General features: G+C 42.0%; 1 protein-coding gene across 1 annotated transcript in view; it reads left to right on the top strand.

Annotated features, from left to right (window-relative positions):
• PDE6A (phosphodiesterase 6A) overlaps nt 1-23,546 on the top strand; it is a 76,511-nt gene that overhangs the window by 38,125 nt on the left and 14,840 nt on the right. Inside the window, exons 7-17 of the mRNA XM_020885379.2 lie at nt 525-591; nt 4,466-4,513; nt 7,034-7,183; nt 7,737-7,880; nt 9,578-9,643; nt 9,866-10,012; nt 10,928-11,035; nt 12,696-12,805; nt 14,339-14,426; nt 14,631-14,731; nt 15,256-15,363. Of these exons, the coding sequence (XP_020741038.2) occupies nt 525-591; nt 4,466-4,513; nt 7,034-7,183; nt 7,737-7,880; nt 9,578-9,643; nt 9,866-10,012; nt 10,928-11,035; nt 12,696-12,805; nt 14,339-14,426; nt 14,631-14,731; nt 15,256-15,363 (1,137 nt within the window). The remainder of the gene's footprint in view (nt 1-524; nt 592-4,465; nt 4,514-7,033; nt 7,184-7,736; nt 7,881-9,577; nt 9,644-9,865; nt 10,013-10,927; nt 11,036-12,695; nt 12,806-14,338; nt 14,427-14,630; nt 14,732-15,255; nt 15,364-23,546) is intronic.

Genomic DNA, 23,546 nt, shown 5'->3' with positions numbered 1-23,546 from the left:
CATGGAATTGTCCAGGCAAGAATACTGGAATGGGTTGCCATTCCCCTCTCCATGGGATTTTTCTGGCCCAGGAATCTAACCCGGGTCTCCTGCAATACAGGCAGATGCTTTACCATCTGAGTCACTTGGGAATGAGGGATAAATAAGTATGTAAAGCGCCTAGCTTAGTGCTTGGCATGTGGTAGGAGCTCATCCTAGGTGGGTTTCCCTCACACTACATGGTATTGAGCAACTCACTCTCCATAAGGACTGGTGGAGGGAAATGATGGCATCTGGTTTTGCTAGGCAGCCAGTAACCATCTGTTGGATCAATTTTGTCTCTTGGCATGAAATCCATAAAACTGATTTATGACTTTTTTCTCAGTGTCTACATCTGGACACTAAGATGCTTAGCCAAGATTTGGGGCTTGATCTTGGGGGGTACTTGAAGCCACCAGAGAGAAGAGGGAGGGTAAGATCCAGTTTCAAGTTTTTAGCCCATCTGTCCCCACCTCAAAAGTCACCACTGTCTTTGGTCTTGACAGGAACCCACCTCCAGACCACTGGGCTTTGGTGAGCGGTCTCCCCACTTATGTTGCCCAAAATGGCCTGGTAAGTAATATAACATTCAAGGGGGAGAGTTTTGAATCAGGTGGAAGAGTAAAGGGATTTCAGATCAAGAGAGTGGGAAAAACTATGGCAAGTATGGATCTCTCAAAGCCTGGTTCTCTCGTTTCTCAACTCGCTTGATGGCTGGTCCAAGGGGATGTGCACAAAATTGACATTTGAAGAAACATGAGACAGAGAAGTGTAAGTCTCCCTGACAACCAAAGATACTTATGCAAATATCAGGGATAATGTCATGACTTGCTGGTCCATGAGGCTCACCACAGAGCAAGACCCAGCCTCTTATCCCAGAGACCTGGTTGCCCCTCCCAAGCCCCCATCCCTGCCACATTTCTAACCTCACAGTGGAGCTCAGATGCTCTGCCTCCCACATGCCCTACCCACAGGGTCCAGAGTAAAGTGACAGCATCCCCTGCCCTCAAGAAAAGGGCCATGGGTATTAGCAGAACGTCACCCCTGAATCTGAGGCCACTCATCTCTGTATCCTTTCCCAGGCACACACTACACAGTACTGTTCATGTATCAGGGTGTTTATTTATTGGGCATTCTCTATGTGCCAGGTGCTGTAGCTGGCTGTGGGGATACAAAGATAGATGAGTCAAATAATTTCTGTCCTGAAGCTCATCATCAAATGGAAGGTATCTTTATGAACAGATACTTATATTATAATGCAATAGGGTCACAATAGAGATGTACATGGTATATTCTAGGAACACAAAGTAGGCGGGGTGAGGGGACATCTAAACAAGCCTTTACTTTCCAGGGTGTTTTGGTATGAGTTGAATTTTAAAATAAATAGGGGTAAGGCAGGTAGGGACCAGGAAGCAACATGGTGGAGAAAACAACACAGGCCAACAACTCTAGCTTGGAGATTGGGAGCAACACGGTGTGTGCAGTTTGGAGTAGCTGGAGTGTTAGGTTTGAGACAGGAAGATGGCAAGAGATGAGGCTTGAGAGGGAAAAAGGGAGGGGCCAGATCATAGCAGCTTTGGATGGTAGATCAAGAGGGTGGAACTTCAATCCACAGGTGACAGGTTTTTAAGTAAGAGGTTGACACGATAAATTTCATTTTAGAAAGAAAATCCTGAAAGCTCCCTGGAAAATAGATCTGAAGAGACTTAAGATTGGAAGCAGAGAGAAAAGTATGTCATCATAAACAAGAGGTGATGAACATCTCAACAAAGGCAGAGGCAGTAAAGAACACTAAACAGCCACTGAGTGCTTATGATATGCCAGGCAGTAAATACATTTGGTCATTTAATACTCACAGCTCAAACAAAGAGGAGGTGGAGAGAGGAAGATCAGAACTCAGATCTAACAGTGAGAGGGCTTTGTGACTGATTGTGAGCAGAGAGACAGGGAGAGAAGAGTCAAAGCCAATTTCAGATTTCTAGACTGGATGGATAATGCTGCCACCAGGTTTGGATGTTACCTGCTGAGATCAGTTTCAGATAAGGTGCGACAGAGACTTTTCAGGAGTAGGTGTCCAGCAAGTAGCTAAAGAGATGACTCTGCCACTGTGGAGTTAGATAAGGGATGGAGATGGAGATTTGTGTCAACAAAAGGTAGAGATTCATACTGACTACAATGCAGAAGATATTATAGCATAGAAAATATTATAATCCTTGACCATTTTGCTCCTAGTAGCAGATGGTACTTGAAACCATGAGTGTGGATAAAGTCACCAGGGAGAGTGAGGGGTACTCAAGTAGGATATTGGAGGATGCCAACATTTAAAGATTGAGTGGCAGAAGAAGAGTGTGTGAAGGAAAATTGGTAGAAGGGTTCAGAAGCGTCTGGAGACCCAGGGGTGGGTAGTGTCATGGAAACCAAGGAAGTGGAAGATTTCAATAAAGATAGAGAATACCAAATGCAACAAAAGTGATCCAGTGAGATAAGAACTGAAAGTCCCCATTGGGTTTGGCAACTAGGAGGTCACTGATGTCCCTAATGAGAACAGGCTTGGTGTTAAGGTGATGGGATAGGGGAGTGGGTACAGAAACCAGCAGGTGGTCTTCTGAGGTGTGAGTGGGTAATGAGAAGGTAGAGAATGCAAGAGAAGAAAGAGAAAACCTGGATGGTTACTACTGGGTAGGCCAAAAAGTTCATTTGGGTTTTCTGCAACATCTTATGGAAAAATCTGAACATTGGCCCCATGGGCAGGGCTCTGGAGGGATCAGATAAGTATCACTGGCGCAGTAGAGTAAACTGGCCTAGTTGTCAGGAGAGAAATTTTGCAACATCCTACCAGAGCTACAGCACTTTTTATTTCTTCATCTGCTGTGACATTTATCCCACAAGGAAAAACTCTTGCCCGGCAAAACAAATATAATCATTTCAGAAATGTTTACGGTAGCATTATTTATATTAATTAAAAAAAAAACTGGACATAATCCATTCCTGAACAAAAGGGGGAAAGAAAATGGGACACCTTACTATAAAGCTACAGTAACCAAAACAGTATGGTGTCAGTACAAAGACAGACTTATAGATCAATGGAATAGGATAAAAAGTTCAGAAATACACCCATAAGCTATGGCCGATTAATTCTATGACAAAAGAGGCAAAAATATACAATGGAGAAAAGACAGCCTCTTCAATAAGTGGTGCTGGGAAACTGGACAGCTATGTGTAAAAGAGTGAAATTAAAACATTCTCTAATACCACGTACAAAAATAAACTCAAAATGAATTAAAGACCTAAATGTAGGACCAGAATCTATAAAACTCCTAGAGGAAAGCAGAGGCAGAACACTCTCTGAAATAAATCACACCAATATCTTTTTAGATCCACCTCCTAGAGAAATGCAAATAAAAGCAAAAATAAACAAATGAGACCTAATTAAACTTAAAAGTTTTGTGTAGCTAAGGTAACCACAAGCAGAACAAAAAGACAACCTATAGAATGGAGAAAATATTTGCAAAGTAACCAACAAAAGATTAATCTCCAAAATTTACAAAAAGTTCATACAGATCTATATCCCCCAAAAAAGGACAACCCAATCAAAAACTAGGCAGAAGATTCTAAATAGGTATTTCTCCAAAGAAAGCATACAGATGGCCAAAAACACATGCTCAACATGACTAATTATTAGATAAATGCAAATCAAAATGACAATGAAGTTATCACCTTACACTGATCAGAACGGCCATCATCAAAAAGTCTACAAACAATAAGCTAGATTCCACATATAAGTGATTGTATGTGATATCTACAAAGCACATGCTATCAGGTATGTATGGAATCTAAAGAAAAAGACACAAATGAACTTACATACAAAACAGAAACAGACTCACAAGCTTAGAAAATAAACTTACTGTTACCTAAAGGGGAAAGGTAGCGGGGGTGGGGGGAGAGGAGGGATAAATTCAGAGATTCAGATTAATATGTATACTCTGCTATATATAAAATAGATAATCAACAATGATCTACTGTATAGCACAGGGAACTCTACATATACTCTGTAATAACCTATATGGGAAAAGCATCTGAAAAAGAATAGGTGTATGGATATGTATAACTAAAAAAATGAAATATGAAAAAAAAAGCTAATGTAAAAAAAGAAAATAGGACACTATACAGCTATTAAAAATGACAAATTATAGCCTTAACTTTCTCAAAGCTTAGAAATGACTCAGAAGTAAAGCAAATGGTAAGAAGTCATGTTTATAAGGCACCTTTCCTGTTTGGTAACCTCAGTTAATAATTCAAAACCATCTTGAGCACGTCTACCTAATGAAAAGAATGTGAATGCCGTGGGCAAGGATGTGGTAATTTTGAAAATAGCATGCCCAGTGCCCTCGATGTGTACTCTATCAAGTCTAATCAAAACTCCATTATTCCTCTCCATGGCTTTCAGATTTGCAACATCATGAATGCGCCTGCGGAGGACTTTTTTGCATTCCAGGTAAGTCATTTTTCATTTGCTCTCTTAGTTTTATGGTATTTTTCCCCCCCAAGGAGGATTAGAACACATTAGAATCCATCTACTTTATTGGGAAGCAATCTCAATAAAGTGAAAATGTGAGTGGGAAAAAGTCATGTGCCAGTGGAAGTGGGGAGAGAATTAATTTGGTAAATGCCAAGGTTCCATTTGGTTTTAAGGTTTATAGCCTTTGCTTTCTGGCCTCGGGACCTTTGCTTACGCAGTTCTCTCCCTCACCACCATCTCTTTCCCAGATGCCCTCTGCCCTTCAATGACAGACTCAATGCTATGAAACTTTTATGAACTTTTATTCTGCTTCCCCTGGCTGAGTATCGTTTCTGTCTCCTTAAGATGATCACAGAATCTTGTTTAGTATTCCATTTGATGTTGTCTGTGTGTCTTTTTTTAAAAAATGTTTGTGGAGGGCACGGTCTGGGCCAGGCATTGGCCCAATGCTACACTGGCTACAGAGGTGGACCAGACAGGCATGGTCTATGTTTGCCAGGAGCTCATGATCTCATGGGGAGAGAGACATATGGAGCGCTGGCCAGGAGAAGGGTAGAGGAGGGAATCTCAGGGGGGCCTGAGTTCATCTGGAAGGAATCACGTAATGTGTCCTTGAGAAATTACGTTTGGGCAGTAAAAAATGCAGAGAGGATTGCAGGAAAGAGCAGGCTTGTGGAAGGAACCAGAGTAGATCACTGAGCCTGAGGGGAGAGTGGCAGGAGGAAATTCTAGAGAGGGAGACAGGCCAGCTAACACAGAGCTTGGAAGGCCGTGCCAAGGAGTTTGTCTTCGTCACTCCATTTCCCTTACCTCATATTTTATGTTCCTTCCTTGCCTTTTAGACTAATTCTTCTTGGTAAAATATTGGCTTTCTTAGGTCAAAGGTTTGTGGCTTATCTTTCTTAACATCTTCAGCTGCAGGTGCCCTGTCAATATTTTGAGTTTAGCATGCTAGGTATACGGAAAACAAATCATAAGCGGTCAGAAAATAATGAAGAAGGAAATAAAAATGACTCATAAAAATCAGTGGCTTATGTGTTTACTCCTTAAAGAGTATTATGAAAGACCTTAGAGAGACTATCCTTCCAAGGTTAAAACTGTGTGTCTGGTGTTGTGATGTTGACCATATCAGTATGACAAGGCAGATTGTTGCTGAGAGTTGCTACCATGATTATAACCAAAAGAGAACTTGGTCTTTACCCAAGTCATCTGATTATAGTCTACTCATATTCATGAACCAAATCTGACCTTGTTTTTAGATCATAGTCTTCTATCTCCACAAAGAAGCCCAAGTGATGTTTTAAAAAAACATAGGTTGTCTCAAATAACTTCTCTCCTTAAAAATTTTTAATGCTTTCCCATTTCACTCTTGATAAAATCTGCCTCCTTATCAGGGCCTTCAGAGGGAAGGGACTCCCCCAAGGTGAGGAAGAGAGTGGGGAGGAAGGCAGGCCGTAAACTCAAGTTTCCTGACTGACAGCCTGGCGCCCTTTGGACTATGTTCTGCATCCCTCTGGGGTCACTTTCCTTCCACGTGCTAAGTTCCAGTGTTACAGAAATAATAATAACCATCATCTTGCCACCTTCAAAACCTTGGAACAACTGAGCTGGAAGACTCTCCGACTCCAGGAAAACTTTCTTGACTTCCTTCCCTTCCCTGGCTCCCACAGTACCTTAGAGAACTTCCTGCATGCCATCTGATGGCCTCCTCCTTAACTTCCAGATGGTGGGCAGCTTGAGAACAACAGCTGTGCCTTACTTGCCTTGGTTTCCTCAGATTCTAGCTCTTGCACATTGTAAAACCCTTGATAAATCTTTAATGAATCAGTGGGAAAGGCCTAGAAAGTATCTAGTCTAGTTAGTCCTATTTTTATAGATGATGGAAGTGAGGCTCAAATAGGAAATGACTCACAAAGAGCACCTTCTAATTGACTAAGAAATTTCACCTCTATCTTCTCATTTGTCCCATGAGGCACATACTCTTACTACCATCCCCATGTATAGATGAGAAAATTGAGGTCCATGGAGATAAAATGACGTGCCAAAAGGAACACAGACAGGCAGATCAGCAGTCAAAAGGTGCAGGTTATATCTACTTGATGAGTTCAAAGTTACAAGTATCACCGGGGCCACTGCTAAGCCAGTCCTTCACAGTCAGCTCCTGTATCTGAAAGGGAAACACTGCCTCCCTGTACTGTTTGTGGGCATCCTTAGAGCCAGCAACACACAACTCACTGCCTGGCACATAACAGCCCTGATACCTTAGGAATGTAAACAGTATAGCTATTTGGCTTATGGAGCTCCCACCAGATGGGCAAACGGCTTGTGGCATTTGGTGACTAAAACCAAGCATAATCCAACAAGGTCTAACCTCCTGCCACCCCCTCAGCCAAGCAAGGTCACAACACAGCATGACATCCGTCATGCAGAAACATCCGTAGTGGATGTTTCTGTAGCCTGGTACCCGGGAAACTTTTTCTGGCTCTTCTCTTGCAGAAAGAGCCTCTGGATGAGTCTGGATGGACGATTAAAAACGTCCTTTCTATGCCAATTGTGAACAAGAAGGAAGAAATTGTTGGGGTGGCCACGTTTTACAATCGCAAAGATGGGAAACCCTTTGATGAAATGGATGAGACTCTCATGGAGGTATGGTTTTTAAGGAGGCCTCTGGATGTGGGATTCAGAGGTGACTCTGAATATGGGACTTCCAGAGCCATGTGGTAGGGACCTAGCATGCTGCTGCCCCAGCCCAGGAGGGATAGGGGCTCACCTTGTAGATTCTTTCCTGATTCAACATTTATGTTTGACTCTCCTCCTGCACTGCCTCGGTTGCCAAAGAAATCTATATTCCCTTCTTTAAAAATTAACAAACTTTACCTTTTAGAGAAGCTTTAGATTCACAGCAAAGTTGAGCAAAAAGCACAGAGTTCATTTATATCCTCGGTCCCCACATAGGGACAACACATTCCCTTTTTGTGAAGTTGTTATGCATGAGGATGACACTTCATGCTAGAGTTTTACTCTAAGTGTATTCTCAGCCACCATTTCATCTTATCCTCACAGCATCCCTTTGAGGAGGCCAGCACACAGCTAACCACACCTGTTTTATAGCTGAGAAGATGGAGGCTAAGGCCCAAGTTACAGAGAAAGGACCAGACCAGAATATTATCCCTCTGATTCTTCCTTTCTTTCCTTTCAGTCTTTGGCTCAGTTCCTGGGCTGGTCTGTCTTAAATCCTGACACTTATGAGTCAATGAACAAACTTGAAAACAGGAAGGATATTTTCCAAGACATGGTAAAATACCATGTGAAGTGTGACAATGAAGAAATCCAGACAATCTTGGTGGGTAGTGGTTTTTCCCTGTTTCTCCTCAAGGAAAGGCTGTTCTGGGAACAGCTGTCCCTCTCAGGGTTACCTCAGTCTTAAACCCATGTTGTGGCTTAACAGCTCTAGAAACTCCATTTTCCGCTGTGTTCAGGGCTGACTTGGTTGGTACTAGAGATGGAGTCACCAACCACAATTCCCACTCTGAGAGGAAGCTCTATCTGTCAGACCAATGGACAATGGTCAGTTGCTCAGAGTCTCCCTCCATGAGGTCAGCTAACCACACCTATTTTACAGCTGAGAAGATGGAGGCTCAGAGAGTCTTGCTCTAAATTACAGAGGCAGGATCAGACTTGACTTAGAAGGTCAAACTTTCTGAGCAAAGAAATAGTTCAGAGGGTAGGGTCAGATGTTGGCAGGAAGCCATCACATAGCTTCATCGTTAGAGAGTATATCCGGTATTTCATACCTATGATGCCCAGTAAGATAGGCAGGGTAAGGATTTTCACCCTATTGTAGACATGAAGAAACTGAGGCCCAGAAGGGGGAAGGAAGTTATCCCCAAATCACACAACTCACTAAATAATTTTCATTTAACATTTATCAGGATAATGAACAAATTATCACCGTTATGAAAGGGCTTCCTTGGAAGGTAGTGAGCACTCTGTCATGGGAAATATTGCAACACAGACTAGATGAGCACATATCAAGGATGCTATAGAGGAGAGTCCCACGTGGGTGGGAAATAGGATGACAGGCTTTCCAAGATATGTGAGAATCAGCAATCCACCATTCCTGAAATTTTGGACTCAAAAAGATGAAGGTTTTAGAAGCAAACTGAATAAACCAAAGAGCATTAGATATGATGCCCAGCTGAGCTTCCAAGACTTGTTGGGTTTATGCACTGTACAAGTTGAAAAACTATAAGCCAATGTGTTCAGAGGGCATTTCTTAAGCTGGAAAGATATCACAACAAATCGGATCATTTTGATCCCAATAACTGAGAAATTCAAAGAAGAAAATATCTAGTTTGGATGAACTGGTTAATGGTTTGCTTGTCTCAGTCCACAATTTTAAGGAACATGATGGATAGGTAGACCCTATGGAGGCATAGTGAACCAGTTAAAAGTAGGTAGACTCTGCTCTAGATCAAGAAATCTGGAACAAGTTATCGGGTCCAAGTTCCTCTCCCCCTGTAACCCAGGGGGAATAGGACCAGAGGGGAAGGAACTTGGCTCAAGTCACATAGTAAGAGGAAAAGCCAGGGCCATGAGCAAGACCTCCAGACTCCCAGTTAGTAATAAAAACAGTAAGAATATCAACAGCATTATTTAATCCTAGCACTCACTATAGACCAAGCACTGCTGTCAGCGATTTACATGCATTATTTTAATTTCATATGCATTTTTTTAAATGACTTTGGATAATCTAATTTTAATCTGCCAGTTAAGTACTTTTAGTATCCTCATTTTTCAGATGAGGAATGAGGGATCCAATTGATAGAGCCTGAATTTGCACGCAGGACTCCATGACTCCAAATCCCATGACCGTGAATTTACTTGTCAATAAACGTTGAATGGCAGCCTCTCTGACTTGGCAGCTCTGTTGCGAGAACTTTGGAGGAAGAAGAAAAAAGGAAATGGAAAAGTAGAGACATACTTTGACCTCAGATGTAGTAAACTAATGTTTTTCTCTGCTCTTTCGGGCCCTGGCAGAAAACCAGAGAGGTGTATGGGAAGGAGCCGTGGGAATGCGAGGAAGAAGAACTGGCTGAGATCCTGGTGAGTTGGGCAGCATCATTGGTCCTGACCTGTTACAAGCGCAGGGCGTGCGTGCCCCCAAGCATGTTGTGGGGAGCATCTCTGCCAAGTGTGACCCTTGCCACTCTGCTCTGATCCTTCCAGCAAACTCAGATCAGGGACAGGGCTGGTGGGGGGTGGGGTGAGGGAGGGACCAAGGAATTCCTCATGTGCCCCAGTGACTTGACTCCATGTTTCATACAGCAAGGAGAGCTGCCAGATGCAGACAAATATGAAATTAATAAATTCCACTTCAGCGATCTGCCCCTGACGGAACTTGAGCTGGTGAAATGTGGAATACAGATGTACTATGAGCTCAAAGTGGTGGATAAATTTCACATTCCTCAGGAGGTGAGGTTGAAACAAACCTTTGGTTTCCCTTTTTCCCCCCTTCCTTTCTTGCTTGCTTAAACAAACAAACAAAAACCTCAATCTGTAAACTGCCTTAGAAAAAGTGTACTCTCAGCTTTTAAGATTTAAAGCATTAGTCATATTACACAGATGAGTCATTTACCAGAAAAGAAACACATGGTTCCTCTGAACCATGATGTTTCTCAAGGTAGGTTCTGAGGTACTGAGTTTTGAAGGTTGTGGATAAAAGCAATGCAAAAAAAAAAAAAAAGTTCCTACAGTTCAACAGGGTGGGAAATGTGTGTTAAATCCATTTAGACAGGGCTTTTTCCTCTGCAGGATTCTTTAGGTGTGCTGTGCATCTAGAGGCATGGGGATGAACAGAAAAGGTTGAGCTGGGGACGTATTGTGTGCAGAATTTCCCAGACTTCTTTGATTAAAGCAGCAGTCCTAACTGTGCTTTAAACCACATTAGTATCACCTGAAAAAGGATCAATGCCGGAACGGGTCCACCAACACCCACACAGACACTCTCTTTTCTCCCCCTCCTCTCTCCACTGGCTGTGAGGAACCAGAAATTGTTTTAACAAGACCTTCCCACACCCCGCAGCGATGCAGACATGCACTCAAGTTTGAGAACCACTGATTTCAACATGCCTTTGGTTTTCTCTCGTACAGTTCCTGCAAGCTTCTCCCAGGACCTTGTTTCATAACCACGTCCATTGTCATAGTATCCAGCCGTTTGAAAGTGCTCTCACAGCCTTAGTGCATCTATTGCTAGCGCTCACTTGTGGTCCAGTGTGGGAGTTGGAACATGGGGGTCTCAGCCAGGCAGGAGCACCCCCACCCCCACCCCCCCATGCCCACCCCAGCGCGGTGCTGCTGCCTCACAATGTGCTGTGTGTGTGTTCGCAGGCCCTGGTGCGCTTCATGTATTCCCTGAGTAAGGGCTACCGCAGGATCACCTACCACAACTGGCGGCACGGCTTCAACGTGGGGCAGACCATGTTCTCCTTGCTGGTGGTAGGAGAACAGTGGGACGCAGCGGCGTGTTGGGAGGGACCTCGGGCTGCTAGGGGCTCCCGCTACCCTGGACACCTCAGTGCAGCTCCCCAGGCAGCAGCGGCATCATTCTTCTATTTATTGCCTTTTTAAAAAATAGACAACAAGAGTACATGCTTAGCATAAATGAATTCGAAGAAGAGAGAAGTATGTAAAATAAAAAGTGAAAGAAAGCCTGTATTCTACTCCCACCCCCAAGCTAGTATTTGGAGAAAACTATGGCACAGCTCCTTCCAGATTTCCTTCTAGAAGCATCGAGATAGATTTGTTCACACACACATACACAAAATTTATTTTAGTTATAACCAATTAAATAATATGATTCTATAATATGCTTTTTTATTTGAAAATATATAAATATATCAATGACATTTTTCTATATATATTTTTTATTGTGGTAAAACATATATAACCCAAAATTTACCATTTAAGCCATTTTTAGGTACACAATTCAGTGGCATCAAGTATGTTCACAGTATTGTGCAACCATCACTACTCTTCATCTCTAGAACTTTTTCAACTTCCCAGACACCCTGTCTCCATTAAACAACGACATTAATACAACTCCCCATTTCCTCAGTCTCCAGCCCCTAGGGACCAGCATTCTACTTTTTCAGTCTCTGTGAATTTCCTTTCTTATAAGTACCTCACCTAAGTAGAATCATACAGTATTTGTCCTTTTGTGTCTGATTAATTTCACTTAGCATAATATCTTCAAGGCTTATCCATGATCTAATTTTATGACTTCATAGTATTTTGCATTAAGTAGACAACACTTTCTTTACCTAGCTCCCTTATTGTTGACATGAGGATTGCTTTTGATCTTTCTCTATTACAAACAACGCTATTATGTCCTTGGTTGGACACACCTATGTGTATATGTGTGAGTCATTTTGTCTCAGAAGGCTTGGAGTTTTTATATTTCACTTAAAAGTGTTTTCCCATCCAGGTTATGACACAAATCTTTGCCCTTGCCCTGTGTCCCCATCCTCATTCCTTTCCCTCGTGGCTGGAATGGTCAGGTCAGAGAAAGCACAGGGGCCTGGGGGCAGGAATTCTAGTCAGGCTGCCTCCAAAGGTGAAAAACACACTGCTTAGATGTGATTTACTTCTTAGAGTCACGAGTCAGCGGCACCTCCTCCGGGCTCTTTCCACCCTAGACTCCAACACCCGGCCCAAACAAGTGAGGACACCCAGGGAAAAATTCTTCTGAGCTGTGTTTGAACCAGTAGACCAGGTTTGGAAGGTTTGTTTTACCAGTCTGGACATGTTCCAACACCGTCTAAATCCTCAAAGTCCAGGGCTGTCTGTTTCTCAGCAATCATGCAGTCTGACGCCCTCCACTTTAAGGCACAGAGGGAGGTGGGACCAGATAAGGTGACTCGGGAGTAAAACGACCCACCGTCACCTTGGCCTGGACTGCCCCAGTGTTCTAGCAGAGAGAGTCCCACATCCACACCTCAGTCCTGGCAAACGTCTGGCCATCCTGTGGCCCAGGGGTCCAGCCAAGACCAGCCCTGAGTTTCTGAGCTCCAGGCCCTCCCCCTTACTCCTGCTCTCTCAGTCCTGCTTCCAAGCCCCACACAAAAGGAGTGAGTAGCATCTCTGACTGCCCTTCCAGACCGGAAAGCTGAAGCGATACTTCACAGACCTGGAGGCCTTGGCCATGGTCACCGCCGCCTTCTGCCATGACATTGACCACAGAGGCACTAACAATCTCTACCAGATGAAGTGAGTCAGCCCTTACTGGCCCTTCTCTCTACCTCCTGCCTCTGGGATTGATTACCTAGATCTGAATGGGTCTTAGACAGACTCATTTGCCATGGGGAATTCCCACAGTCCACAGCTTCCCACTTCCTCCTACCCTTTGGTTCTGGGTAAACTCCTGTGATAGAATAATGGAGCTTAAATATGTCCACACCCCAGTGCCTGGGGCCAGAGGATATGTTGCCTTACATTCAAAAGAAACTTCATAAACATGATTAAGGATGTTGAAATATAGGGATTATCTTGGGTTATCCAAGTGGACCCCAAATAGTTAGTTAGGAGGGTCCCTGTAAGAAGGAGGTAGGAACTCAGGGAGGACAGAAGATGCTACACTGCTGGCTTTAAGGATGGAGGATGGGTCACAAGCCAAGGAATTAGGGGCCTCTAGAGGCTAGAAAAGGCAAGGAAACGTTCTCCTCTAGAACCTCCAGAAGGGAAGCAGCTCTTCAGACCATTTTAGACTTCTGAACTCCAGAGCCGGAAGACACTAAATTTTTATTGTTTTAAGCCATTTAAGTTTGTGGCGATTTTTTAGAGCAGCAACAGGAAACTAATATATTAAGCTTTCTCACTCTGCTCCTTCCTCTCCTACCTACTGAACTAATTTAAGCCAAGGTGTTAGTAACTGCTAATGATTCATTTATTCACCTTGGGTTTATAATGCGCAAAAGGCCAGTGTAGTAGGCCCTATGTTAGGCCAAGATGGTTCCATGGTGAACAAACCAGACACAGTCCCTGACCTCACAGAGCTTATATTCTAGATAGTCTCTGAAGTAGGGGCCATGAACCATGGTCTTGGCGGACCCTCATGACCACCATGTGGACTGGGCAGAGCAGGGACTAGTGTCATACCCAGGCTCTGCCCAGGGCCCACAGACTGTAAGTCATGCTTCTGTGAGTCTTCTCACTTTTTGCCTGCTGCTCCAAGGTTAGAGATTATGTTTACATTTTACCTTGTAGAAGGCAAAGTACTGATCTCAGTGCTTGGCACACAACAAGGGCTTAGCAAATGTTTATTGAATAAAGATGTGAATAAATATGTTGCTTGTGGGAATCCAGTGAATTCTCAGAATCAGGCTTGGAAGATCTGGGGCTTAGCAATCTTTAAAGTACTGGCTTTGGGGGAAAAAAAAAAAAAGTAAAGTACTGGCCAAGTGCCAGGGTCCATGGATGGCTATGGGGATGGGTTTGTAAAACTGCATGTGGTATTGTGTTTGTGTCTTTTTCTGGGGATAAGGGTCCACACTTCTAGGGAGGGCATGTCCCCAAAGAGGCCTAGAGTTAGTTATAAAGAAAGTTAAAGTATGAGAGCCAGGACACCTGCTATCTAGTCCTATTTCTCACTGTTGTACTGTGTGACAAGTCCCTTCTTATTCCTGCACGTCAACATCTCTACCTGCTGAATTAAGAGGTGACAGGAATGGATGATGTCTTTAACCTTCATCTCAGCTATTCCATGTTAATCCTTTCTCTGTGTGTCTCTTTCTCCTCTTTCAGATCCCAGAACCCATTGGCCAAGCTCCATGGGTCCTCCATCTTGGAAAGACACCACTTGGAGTTTGGTAAAACGCTGTTGAGAGATGAGGTAGGATGAGGGCCCCCTGCATTGGCTTTGGGGCCTGAGAAGGAGTCCCCATCTCACAAGAAGCCTGAGCGTAGCCAGGCATTGGCCTGGGCTGTCTCTCTGGTCACCTGGGGCAGCCATCGGGAATTGAATGACTTTACTGCCAGCATCACTTCTCCCTTCTCTCCTTCTCACATCACTTTTTCCCCTCCATTTTCTCTTTAGAGCCTAAATATCTTTCAGAACCTCAATCGCAGGCAGCACGAGCATGCAATCCACATGATGGACATCGCGATCATTGCTACAGACCTTGCTTTGTATTTCAAGTTGGTGTTTCTTCTCATTTTAAGAATAAATGTGATTAGGGAATTCCCTCCCAGTTTCCAGTGGTTAAGACTTGGAGATTTTACTGCCATGGGCCCAGGTTCTGTCCCTAGTAGGGGAAATAAGATCCTGCAAGCTGGAAGGCACGGACAAACAAAAAAGAATACTGATGATTATAAAAATAATGAACACCACAGTTCTAATTGATTTAGTGAGTGTTCTGTGCCAGGTACCACACTTGCGCTATGGATACATCCATTCTCACTACAGCTCTGAGTTTGATAGTCTTACCCTGTTATACAGATGGGGAAACTGAGATTGGGGGAAGATTAGTTAAGATCAGATAATAAACCCATGGTAGAGTCTGAGTTAGAACCTAGGTCTTCACTCCCAGGCATTAGTTCTTCTCACCTTTCTTTTTAAAAATTACATTGCTGTAATTAGCCTCTGAAACACCCAACATTAGAAGGCCAGGGGTTGCCTTACTCTAATATGTGCTCCTTTAACAAACTGGTGTTTTTTGTAGGAAAAGGACAATGTTCCAAAAGATCGTGGATCAGTCTAAGACATACGAGACTCAACAGGAGTGGACACAGTACATGATGCTGGATCAGACACGGAAGGAAATTGTTATGTGAGTTGAGACAAGACTTAAACCCTGATTCCCTTAAGCCTAGGGTCAAAAGGCAAGATGCTAATACTGACAGGCCTCTCTGTCTTCAAGAGAGCCCTGCAAAACTTTTCATTCTGGAGGCCTCTGACACACGAAACAAAGAAGTTATACCAAAACAGCACTGCAGAAATGATATGTTTACTCTTCATTCTAGCACAAAAATACAAGACAGTACCTGTGGCTCAGTAAGTAAAGAATCTGTCTCCAATACAGGGTACCACCTGTAACACAGGAGACATGGGTTAAATCCCTGGGTGGGGAAGGTACCGTGGGGAGGAAGATGGCAGCCCACTCCAGTATTCTTGCCTGAAAAATCCCATGAGCAGAGGAGCCCAGTGGGCTACAGTCCATGGGGTTGCAAAGGGTCAGACATGAGTGAGTAACTGAGAATGCATGCATGCATGCATACCTCTCTGTATACAAAAAATACAAGATTTGAAGTAGTTCTATGCTAAAATGCAGAATTTTGGTGGTAAAGTGATGTAACTTTTGGTGATAAAGTTTTTGATAAAACACAGAGCATTAAACCAATTATGGTTTGAATGATAGCTAAGTGTCACTCAGAATATATGGCCTTAATCTCTTTAGCGTTCCTTTATACATGGCAAAGGCAGGCATGCAATTCACAAGTCAGTACCCTGGTTTCTGTGACATTCATAGTGTTTCGTTGGCACGAGGTCTAATAATGCGACTCAAAGTTTTCTGGTGAATATCTTCTTTTAGTTTCTCAGTATGCTTCCATGATTCACCTCAGTTGATGATGGGGTGAGAAATGCTGATTTGAGTCCTTTCATGACTATGTGGCCCAAGCCAATGGGTCCCCTGGCTTCCCTGTGACAGGTCTTGGGTGATATTAAAGGAGACAATGCCCGACCCAGGACCCAGAGAACTGTTGTTTGTTTATCCCCAGATGCTTCTGCAGAGGTGAGGTTTAATCAAGTCATGAATGTCCCAAGTCCAGAGAAGGGACAGCTGCTGGGACAAGCTCAGAGAAGATGGGTCAAGTGGCCAGTTGTCCTTTCCTCAGCTGTGAAATTGCCCAACCAGGCCTCCCCAAAGTTCCTCCCAGCCTGGGGAGCAGTGTGACCTGCGCCCAATGAACAATGAGGCATGCTCTAGCTATAGCTGCTCCCAGGCAAACCAGGAGCTGTTCCATGACATTTCAAAATGGTGCTGCAGAAGGACTGAATGAGTGGAAAGAACCCTAAGTTCTTGGACAGGGGGACTTATATTACAAAGCTGTCTGTTCTCCCTATTTAGTTAGTTATTTAAAGTGATTCCAAAGAAAATATCAACTTTATTTTGTAGAGAATTAGGAAGCCAATTCCAAAATCCTTACGAGAATTAAGTATGCAAAAAGAGCCAGAAAATTCTGAGAAATAAAGGAAATAATAGGGGCCAGCAGAACTGAAGATACCTCAGTCCTAGGTATAAGTAGGAGAGGTCAGTAGACAGACTCAAAAGACAACACCTGTGCTAAAAGTGGATTTTCTGCCAGTGGAGAAGGATAATTTCATAAATGGTGTTAGGACCATGAGGTGATCTGATGGATCTTTTTTTCCCCCAAGACCAGTAAACAGTTCTCCAGTGCTCCGTGAACACTGACAGGCTGTCCTACAAATTTAACTCAAATCTCACACTATCTACCTGGAGATAGCATCAGACCCCACAGACTAAGGGCTCAGCCTCACAAGACTGGCTTCTTTTCAGATGAAGCAGTCCAGCTTGCCCATGCTTCTGATTGCCCAGCTATAAACTGGAAGTTGCTGTGTACTCCTCCTTGGGTTTGATTAATTTGTTAGCATGGCCCACAGAACTCAGAGAAGCATTTACTTACATTACTAGTTTAGTATAAGGATTATTACAAAAAATACAGAAGAATAGCCAAAGAGGTACATAAGGTAAGGCCAGAGGGTCCTGAATGCAGAGGCTTCCATTACTACCAAACTGGGGTGTGTTCATCAATGCTAATGCTTATTAAATCTTTGTTCAAGAATTTTTACAAAGCTTAATCTGCAGCTCCCCCCAACTCTTTCCCAGAGGCCCGCGGGTGGGGCTGAAAGTCCATCCCTCTATTCCCTTGGTCTTTCAGGTAGGCCTGACCCCATCTAGGGACCCTACCCTCAGTCACTCTAAGTCACTTCATTAGCATAAACCCAAAGGGGTCTTCTTGGGAAGGACAAGACACTTGTATCACTAGGGAAATCCCAAGGGTTTTAGGAGCTCTGTGTGAGGAACCAGAAGAAATATATTTCAGATTCTGCCATTGGTTGTCATAGAGGCAGACCCCTATTTCACTCCTATAACAAACAAATTCAAGATGAATCAAGGATTTAAAAATAATGAGAAAATAAACTAAGAATGTGGAGAGAGGAAAAAAGCTTGGAAGAATTAAAAAGAGTAAACTTTTCTAAGTGTGACATAAAATTCAAAAGTAAATAGATTGATAAATTTGACTACCTGAAACTTTAGAGATTTCTGGACAACACCCACAAGAACTCAGAGCTGAAATCAGAATTTAAATGATACACTGGGGGGAAATATGTGCAATGCTTCTGACAGAAAAAGAGCTAGTTTCCTCAGTAGTGTTAATATAATTTAAGAAAAAGACTAATCCCACAGAAAAATGAGCAAAAAGTGTGAGCAAACATTCCCCAGAAAAGGAATTACAGTGGGATATAAACACGTGCAAAGATGATGACCTTAGCCATAGTGAGACAAATGAAAAAAAGAACTATTTGGGATATAACTGTTCATCCCTCCTATTGGCAAAGATGAAACGTTTGCTAACATGTGGTATTGGACCGAGTGAGGGGCAACAGGCAATCCTATTCACTGTGGTGGGAATGTAAACAAGTGCAGTTTTTGTTTCTTTGTTTTTCAATGTTGGCTTATACTTATTTTGGCCACAAGATTTTAATACCCTGACCACCTGGGGCCGTGGCAGTGAAAGCCTGAGTCCTAACCTCCGGATGGCCAGGTAACTCTCCAATAGGTGCAGTTTTAGGAAGGGCAATGCCTATCAAAATGGAAACTAGCCATACCCTTTGACCCAGCAAATCCCAGGTCCAGGATTTACCCTACAGAATTTCTCCTACAAGAAGTATGCATAGAGTTACTCATTGCAACATTACTTGTAATCACAAAAAAATATTGAAAAAAACTGAAAAGACCATCAGGGGGGACCAGGTTAAATACATTATATTATTTTCACACAGTGTGGTGCCATGCATTTGACAAAGATATGACATGAAAGGTTTCACAAAAGAAAATAAAGCCAGAGGCAAGACTTCTTGAATCATTGTAAAAGCCAAGGTAGTCTTAAGCAGAAGTCTTCAGACCCCACACATAGCCCTTGCAAAGACTTCTAAGACAAACACAGGCCTCATGGCCTCAAGGGAATCCGTATGTTCTCTCTTTACATCATCTTCCGGAGAAAGCACAGTAGTTGAGGCATGGTCAGTTTCTCACTCTTATCCCATGTGACAAAATAAAGGCAAACTTGCCCTTTCTTGAAGTCTATAGTGTGAAGACCCCTGGGGCATCAAACAGAGGGACAATAAATACTGGTGTTTTCAAAGCTCCTTTTAATCATGGTGTTATAAACCCAAGGGAGGGCTTTGGACCTTCCCTGTCTTATATATTTATTTTGCTAGGGCGTTAGAAGTGGAGAGCTTTGTCCTTTGATTGTACAGTGGGGCAGCAGGAGCTGAGCATCCTCTTCCTTCAGAGAATGACCACATTCTCTGCTGTCAGGGATGTGGGATGGCCCCCTGCTATCAGGGCCATCAAAAAGGTAGCAGTACTTGATTTCATCCATGCTTCTGTCTGTCTGTCCATCAATCTATCTAGTCTACCTACATACCCATCCATCTATCTATGAATACCTCTGCCTTTTTTAGAATTAAGAATAAAAAATTAGGTGGGTGTCAGCAGAATGCATTCTAAAAACATGCTTATATGAAATGAAAAATAAGGTTCAGATTCTTTCTGAAACAAGTCTTATTTGCAGGCTTTTGTTGACAATAAAAGACTGGAATTTCCAATTATGTTACATGGCAGACATTTCCAGAAATAAACGAATCAAACTTGAAGGTTCAAAGTTATGATGAAAGTATAGCTAAATGTTGTGATAAGATAAAAGCACTTTATAAAAAATACAGCACTGGGAGGGGGAGGGATAAATTGAGAGTTTGGGATGACATATATACACTACTATATTTAAAATAGATAACCAACAAGGACATACTGTACCGCACAAGGAACTCTGCTCACTATTCTGTAATAACCTAAATGGGAAAAGAATTTGAAAAAAGAATAGATACATACATACGTATAACTGAATCACTTGCTGTACACTTGAAGCTAATGCAACATTGTTAATTAAATTGCTCCAATATAAAAAAAAGTCAAAAAATATAAAACTGGAAGATATATTAAAATGAGTAGTGTTTTAATTGACCTAACATATTCTGAGTATCTTGGGTTAACCAAAGTGCCACACAGAAAGTGCCTGGGGTACAATTAATAGTCATATGAGGAATCTTAGTCAAATCTTTATGGCACATTTCCCAGAAACTGAGGAAGTGAATGACTCTAATGTTTGCTTTAGACAAATTTAAAGGAGAATCTGATTAAACTGTCAACTGATAATGTGGAAGAATTTAAAGAATGGAATGATGTTGTAACAAAACTTTTTCCATTCCCAGGGTTTCTGATTGTTGCATCTAATTTGTCTTACAGTATGAAATATTCACTAACTCATTTTTGGCCATGTCACATGGCTTAGTTCCCCGACCAGGGATTGAACTCTCGCCTTGCCAGTGAAAGCTCAGAGTTCTAACCACTAGACTGCCAGGGAATTCCCCATGCATTAACTGATTTAAAAAAAAAGTCCCCCCCAAAAAATTAAAATAAATTAAAAAAAAGTCCCATCCTCTCTATCAATAGATGAACTTCCAAAAATATTTGCATTTTTAATAATTTATAAAAAGTAGATAATATATTTTATTGTATTGGTTAATCATGTAATAACAGTAATTCAATCCAGAAGAAACATTTTCTATACTTGGAGATCTATGGTCAAAGACAACAATATTTAGTTACATATTTCAATTAATAGATGTATTCGGTTAAAAATCAGTATTAAAAAGTGATCAACACATTCCATATATATATTTGAATACCTGTGATATATATACAGTTATACACATATATAGATACACATACACACACACACACACACACACACACACATATGTAAAACCTTAGGATACACTCTGTAGGGGAAGTTAACTGGAAATACATGTTTATGGAGAAAAAAAGAATGCAAAGTTCCATACTTTTTTTTAAATTGAAGCATAGTTGATGTACAATATTATGTAACTTTTAGATGTGTAATGTGGTGATTCACAATTTTTAAAGGTTATACTCCATTTATAGTTATTATAAAATATTGGCTATATTCTGTGTTGTACAATACATCCATGTAGCTTGTTTTATACATAGTAGTTTGTATCTCTTGATTTCTTATATCGTTATTCCCCACTTCCCTCTCCCTACTGGTAACCACTGTATCTCCAGTTTGTCCTTCTTATCTGTGAGTCTGCTGCTGCTTCTTTTATCATGTTCACTAGTTTGTTGTATTTTTTAGGTTCCATGTTTAAATGACATCATATTGTATTTGCCTTTCTCTGACTGATTTCACTTAGCGTAATAACATCCAAGTCAATCTATGTTGCTGCAAATACAAAATTTCATTCTTTTTTATAACTGGATATTACTCCATTGGATGGATGTATGTGTGTGTGTATACATATACACACATATATATACATATATGTATATGTGTATGCACACACACATATACACATACACACCACATCTTTATCCATTCATCTGTTGACAGACACTTAGGTTGCTTCAATATCTTGACAACTGTAAACAGTATTGCCAAGAACATTGGGATGCATGTATCTTTTTGAATTAGTGTTTTTTTTCCCCAGATATATAACCAGGAGTGGAATTTCTGGGTCATATGGTAGTTCTGTTTTTAGTTTTATGAGAAACTGTCATACTGTTTTCCACAATGGCTGAACCAATTTACATTCCCACCAACAGTGTATAAGAGTTCCTTTTTCTCCACATTTTCATCAGCATTTATTTATTTTTTTTTATGATGATGGTCTTTCTGACAAGTGTGAGGTGATCTCTCATTGTGATTTTGATTTGCATTTCCCTGATGATTAGCAATGCTAAGCATCCATGTTCCTATTGGTAATCTGCATTTCCTCTTTGGAAAAATGTCTATTCAGTTCTTCTGTCCATCTTTTATTCAAATTGTTTGCCTTTTTGTTTTTAGGCTGTTTTTTTGAAATTGTAGGAGTAGTTTATATTTTTGGATATTAAACTCCTTATTGGACATATCAATTGCAAATATTTTTTCTCATTCTATGGGTTGAATCTTTGGTTTGTCAATGGTTTCCTTTGCTGTGAAAAAGCTTTTCAGTTTAATTAGGTCCCATTTGTTTATTTTTGCTTTTACTTCCTTTGCTTCAGAAGACAGATTCAAAACAATATTGGAACAATTTATGTCAAAGAGTGTTCTGCCTACCTTGTCCTCTAGAAGATTTATGGTTTCTGGTCTTAGGTTTGTGTGTGCACGCTAAGTCGCTTCAGTAGTGTCTGACTCTTTGTGACTCTGTGGATTGTAGCCCACCAGGCTCCCTTGTCCATGGGATTCTCTAGGCAATGTCTCTTATATCTCCTGCATTGGCAGGCAGGTTCTTTACCACTAGCACCACCTGGGAAGCCTTTAAAACTCCAGAATCTTAAAGAAAAGCTGGTTCATTTGTTTTTAAATGGATGGTATGCTGATGGTTGATATGAAAATGCTATGCTATTTAGATTTCTTTATATTTAAAGAATAATGCAACCATTTTAATAGTCAAGATGTCAACTTAAAAATGTACAAGAGGGTAAACATTTTTCAGAATTCTTCTGGTAGGCACTCAGTGAAAAATGTTTGAAGATCTATAAAGTAGAGTTCTCGGTCTTAACACTATTGACATTTGGGAGCAATAACTATAATAGGGGCTGTCCTGTGCTTTTTAAGATGTTTAACATCATCCCTGGTTTCTACTCAGTAGATCCCAGTAGCAGCCCTTCCTCCCCAGTCGTGACAAGCAGAACTATCTCTAGACATGGCCAAATATCCCCTGGGAGCAAAAGTGGCACCTGGTTGAAAAGCACTGTTGTGAAGCAGTCTTGGGGCTGGTCCATCTACTAGGTGATTAGACACATAATTAGAGCTACTACACACCCGGGTATAGTGTACCTGTTACACACTTAGGGCTTCAGCTCCAGAGGGTCTGGTCTCATCTCTCTCGCTTATTGGTGGTTGACCTTGAGCAAGTAACTTCACTTCTCTGTGCCTGTTTCCTCATCTGCTCAAGGAGAGTAATGGTAGTATCTACCTTATGGATTATCACAGGGGCTGAGCTGGGACACATGGAGGGCTGTGATGCATTACTCATGGCAGGCGTGGTGTCAGGCTCTTCCTGTGATATAGAGATGTATGTATTTTGGCCTTTGTCCCCATTTCCCAACACAGAGCTCTAAAACCCTTGATAGCGATATGAGTCATAGACTTGATAGGAGTGTCTTTGGTTCTAAGGGTTTCCCTGGTAGCTCAGCTGGTAAAGAATCCACCTGCAGTGCAGGAGACCTCGGTTCAATCCCTGGGTTGGGAAGATCCACTGGTGAAGGAATAGGCCACCCACTCCAGTATTCTTGGGCTTCCCTGGTGGCACAGCTGGTAAAGAATCTGCCTGTAATGCGGGAGATTTGGGCTCAATCCTGGGTTGGGAAAATCCTCTGGAGAAGGGAAAGGCTACCCACTCAAGTATTCTGGCCTGGAGAATTCCATGGACTATACAGTCCATGGGGTCACAAAGAGTCAGACACAACTGGGCCACTTTCACTTTCTTTTGGCTCTAATGAGGTAACTCTTGGTGGAACCCTAGAGGGCTTCAGGGTGGGTGCTGATCACTAGAAAGACAAAGATTTCATGAGAAGCTTGGAAATTTCAGCTCCAGCCCAACCTCTGGGGAGGGGAAGAGGACTGAAGACTGAATCAGTCAGTG

The sequence above is a fragment of the Odocoileus virginianus genome, chromosome 3 (genome assembly GCF_023699985.2).
Source record: "Odocoileus virginianus isolate 20LAN1187 ecotype Illinois chromosome 3, Ovbor_1.2, whole genome shotgun sequence".
NCBI classification, from domain to species: Eukaryota; Metazoa; Chordata; class Mammalia; order Artiodactyla; family Cervidae; genus Odocoileus; species Odocoileus virginianus.
Note: the sequence above shows the minus strand (reverse complement) of the source record. Positions and strands in the feature narration are given on the sequence as shown.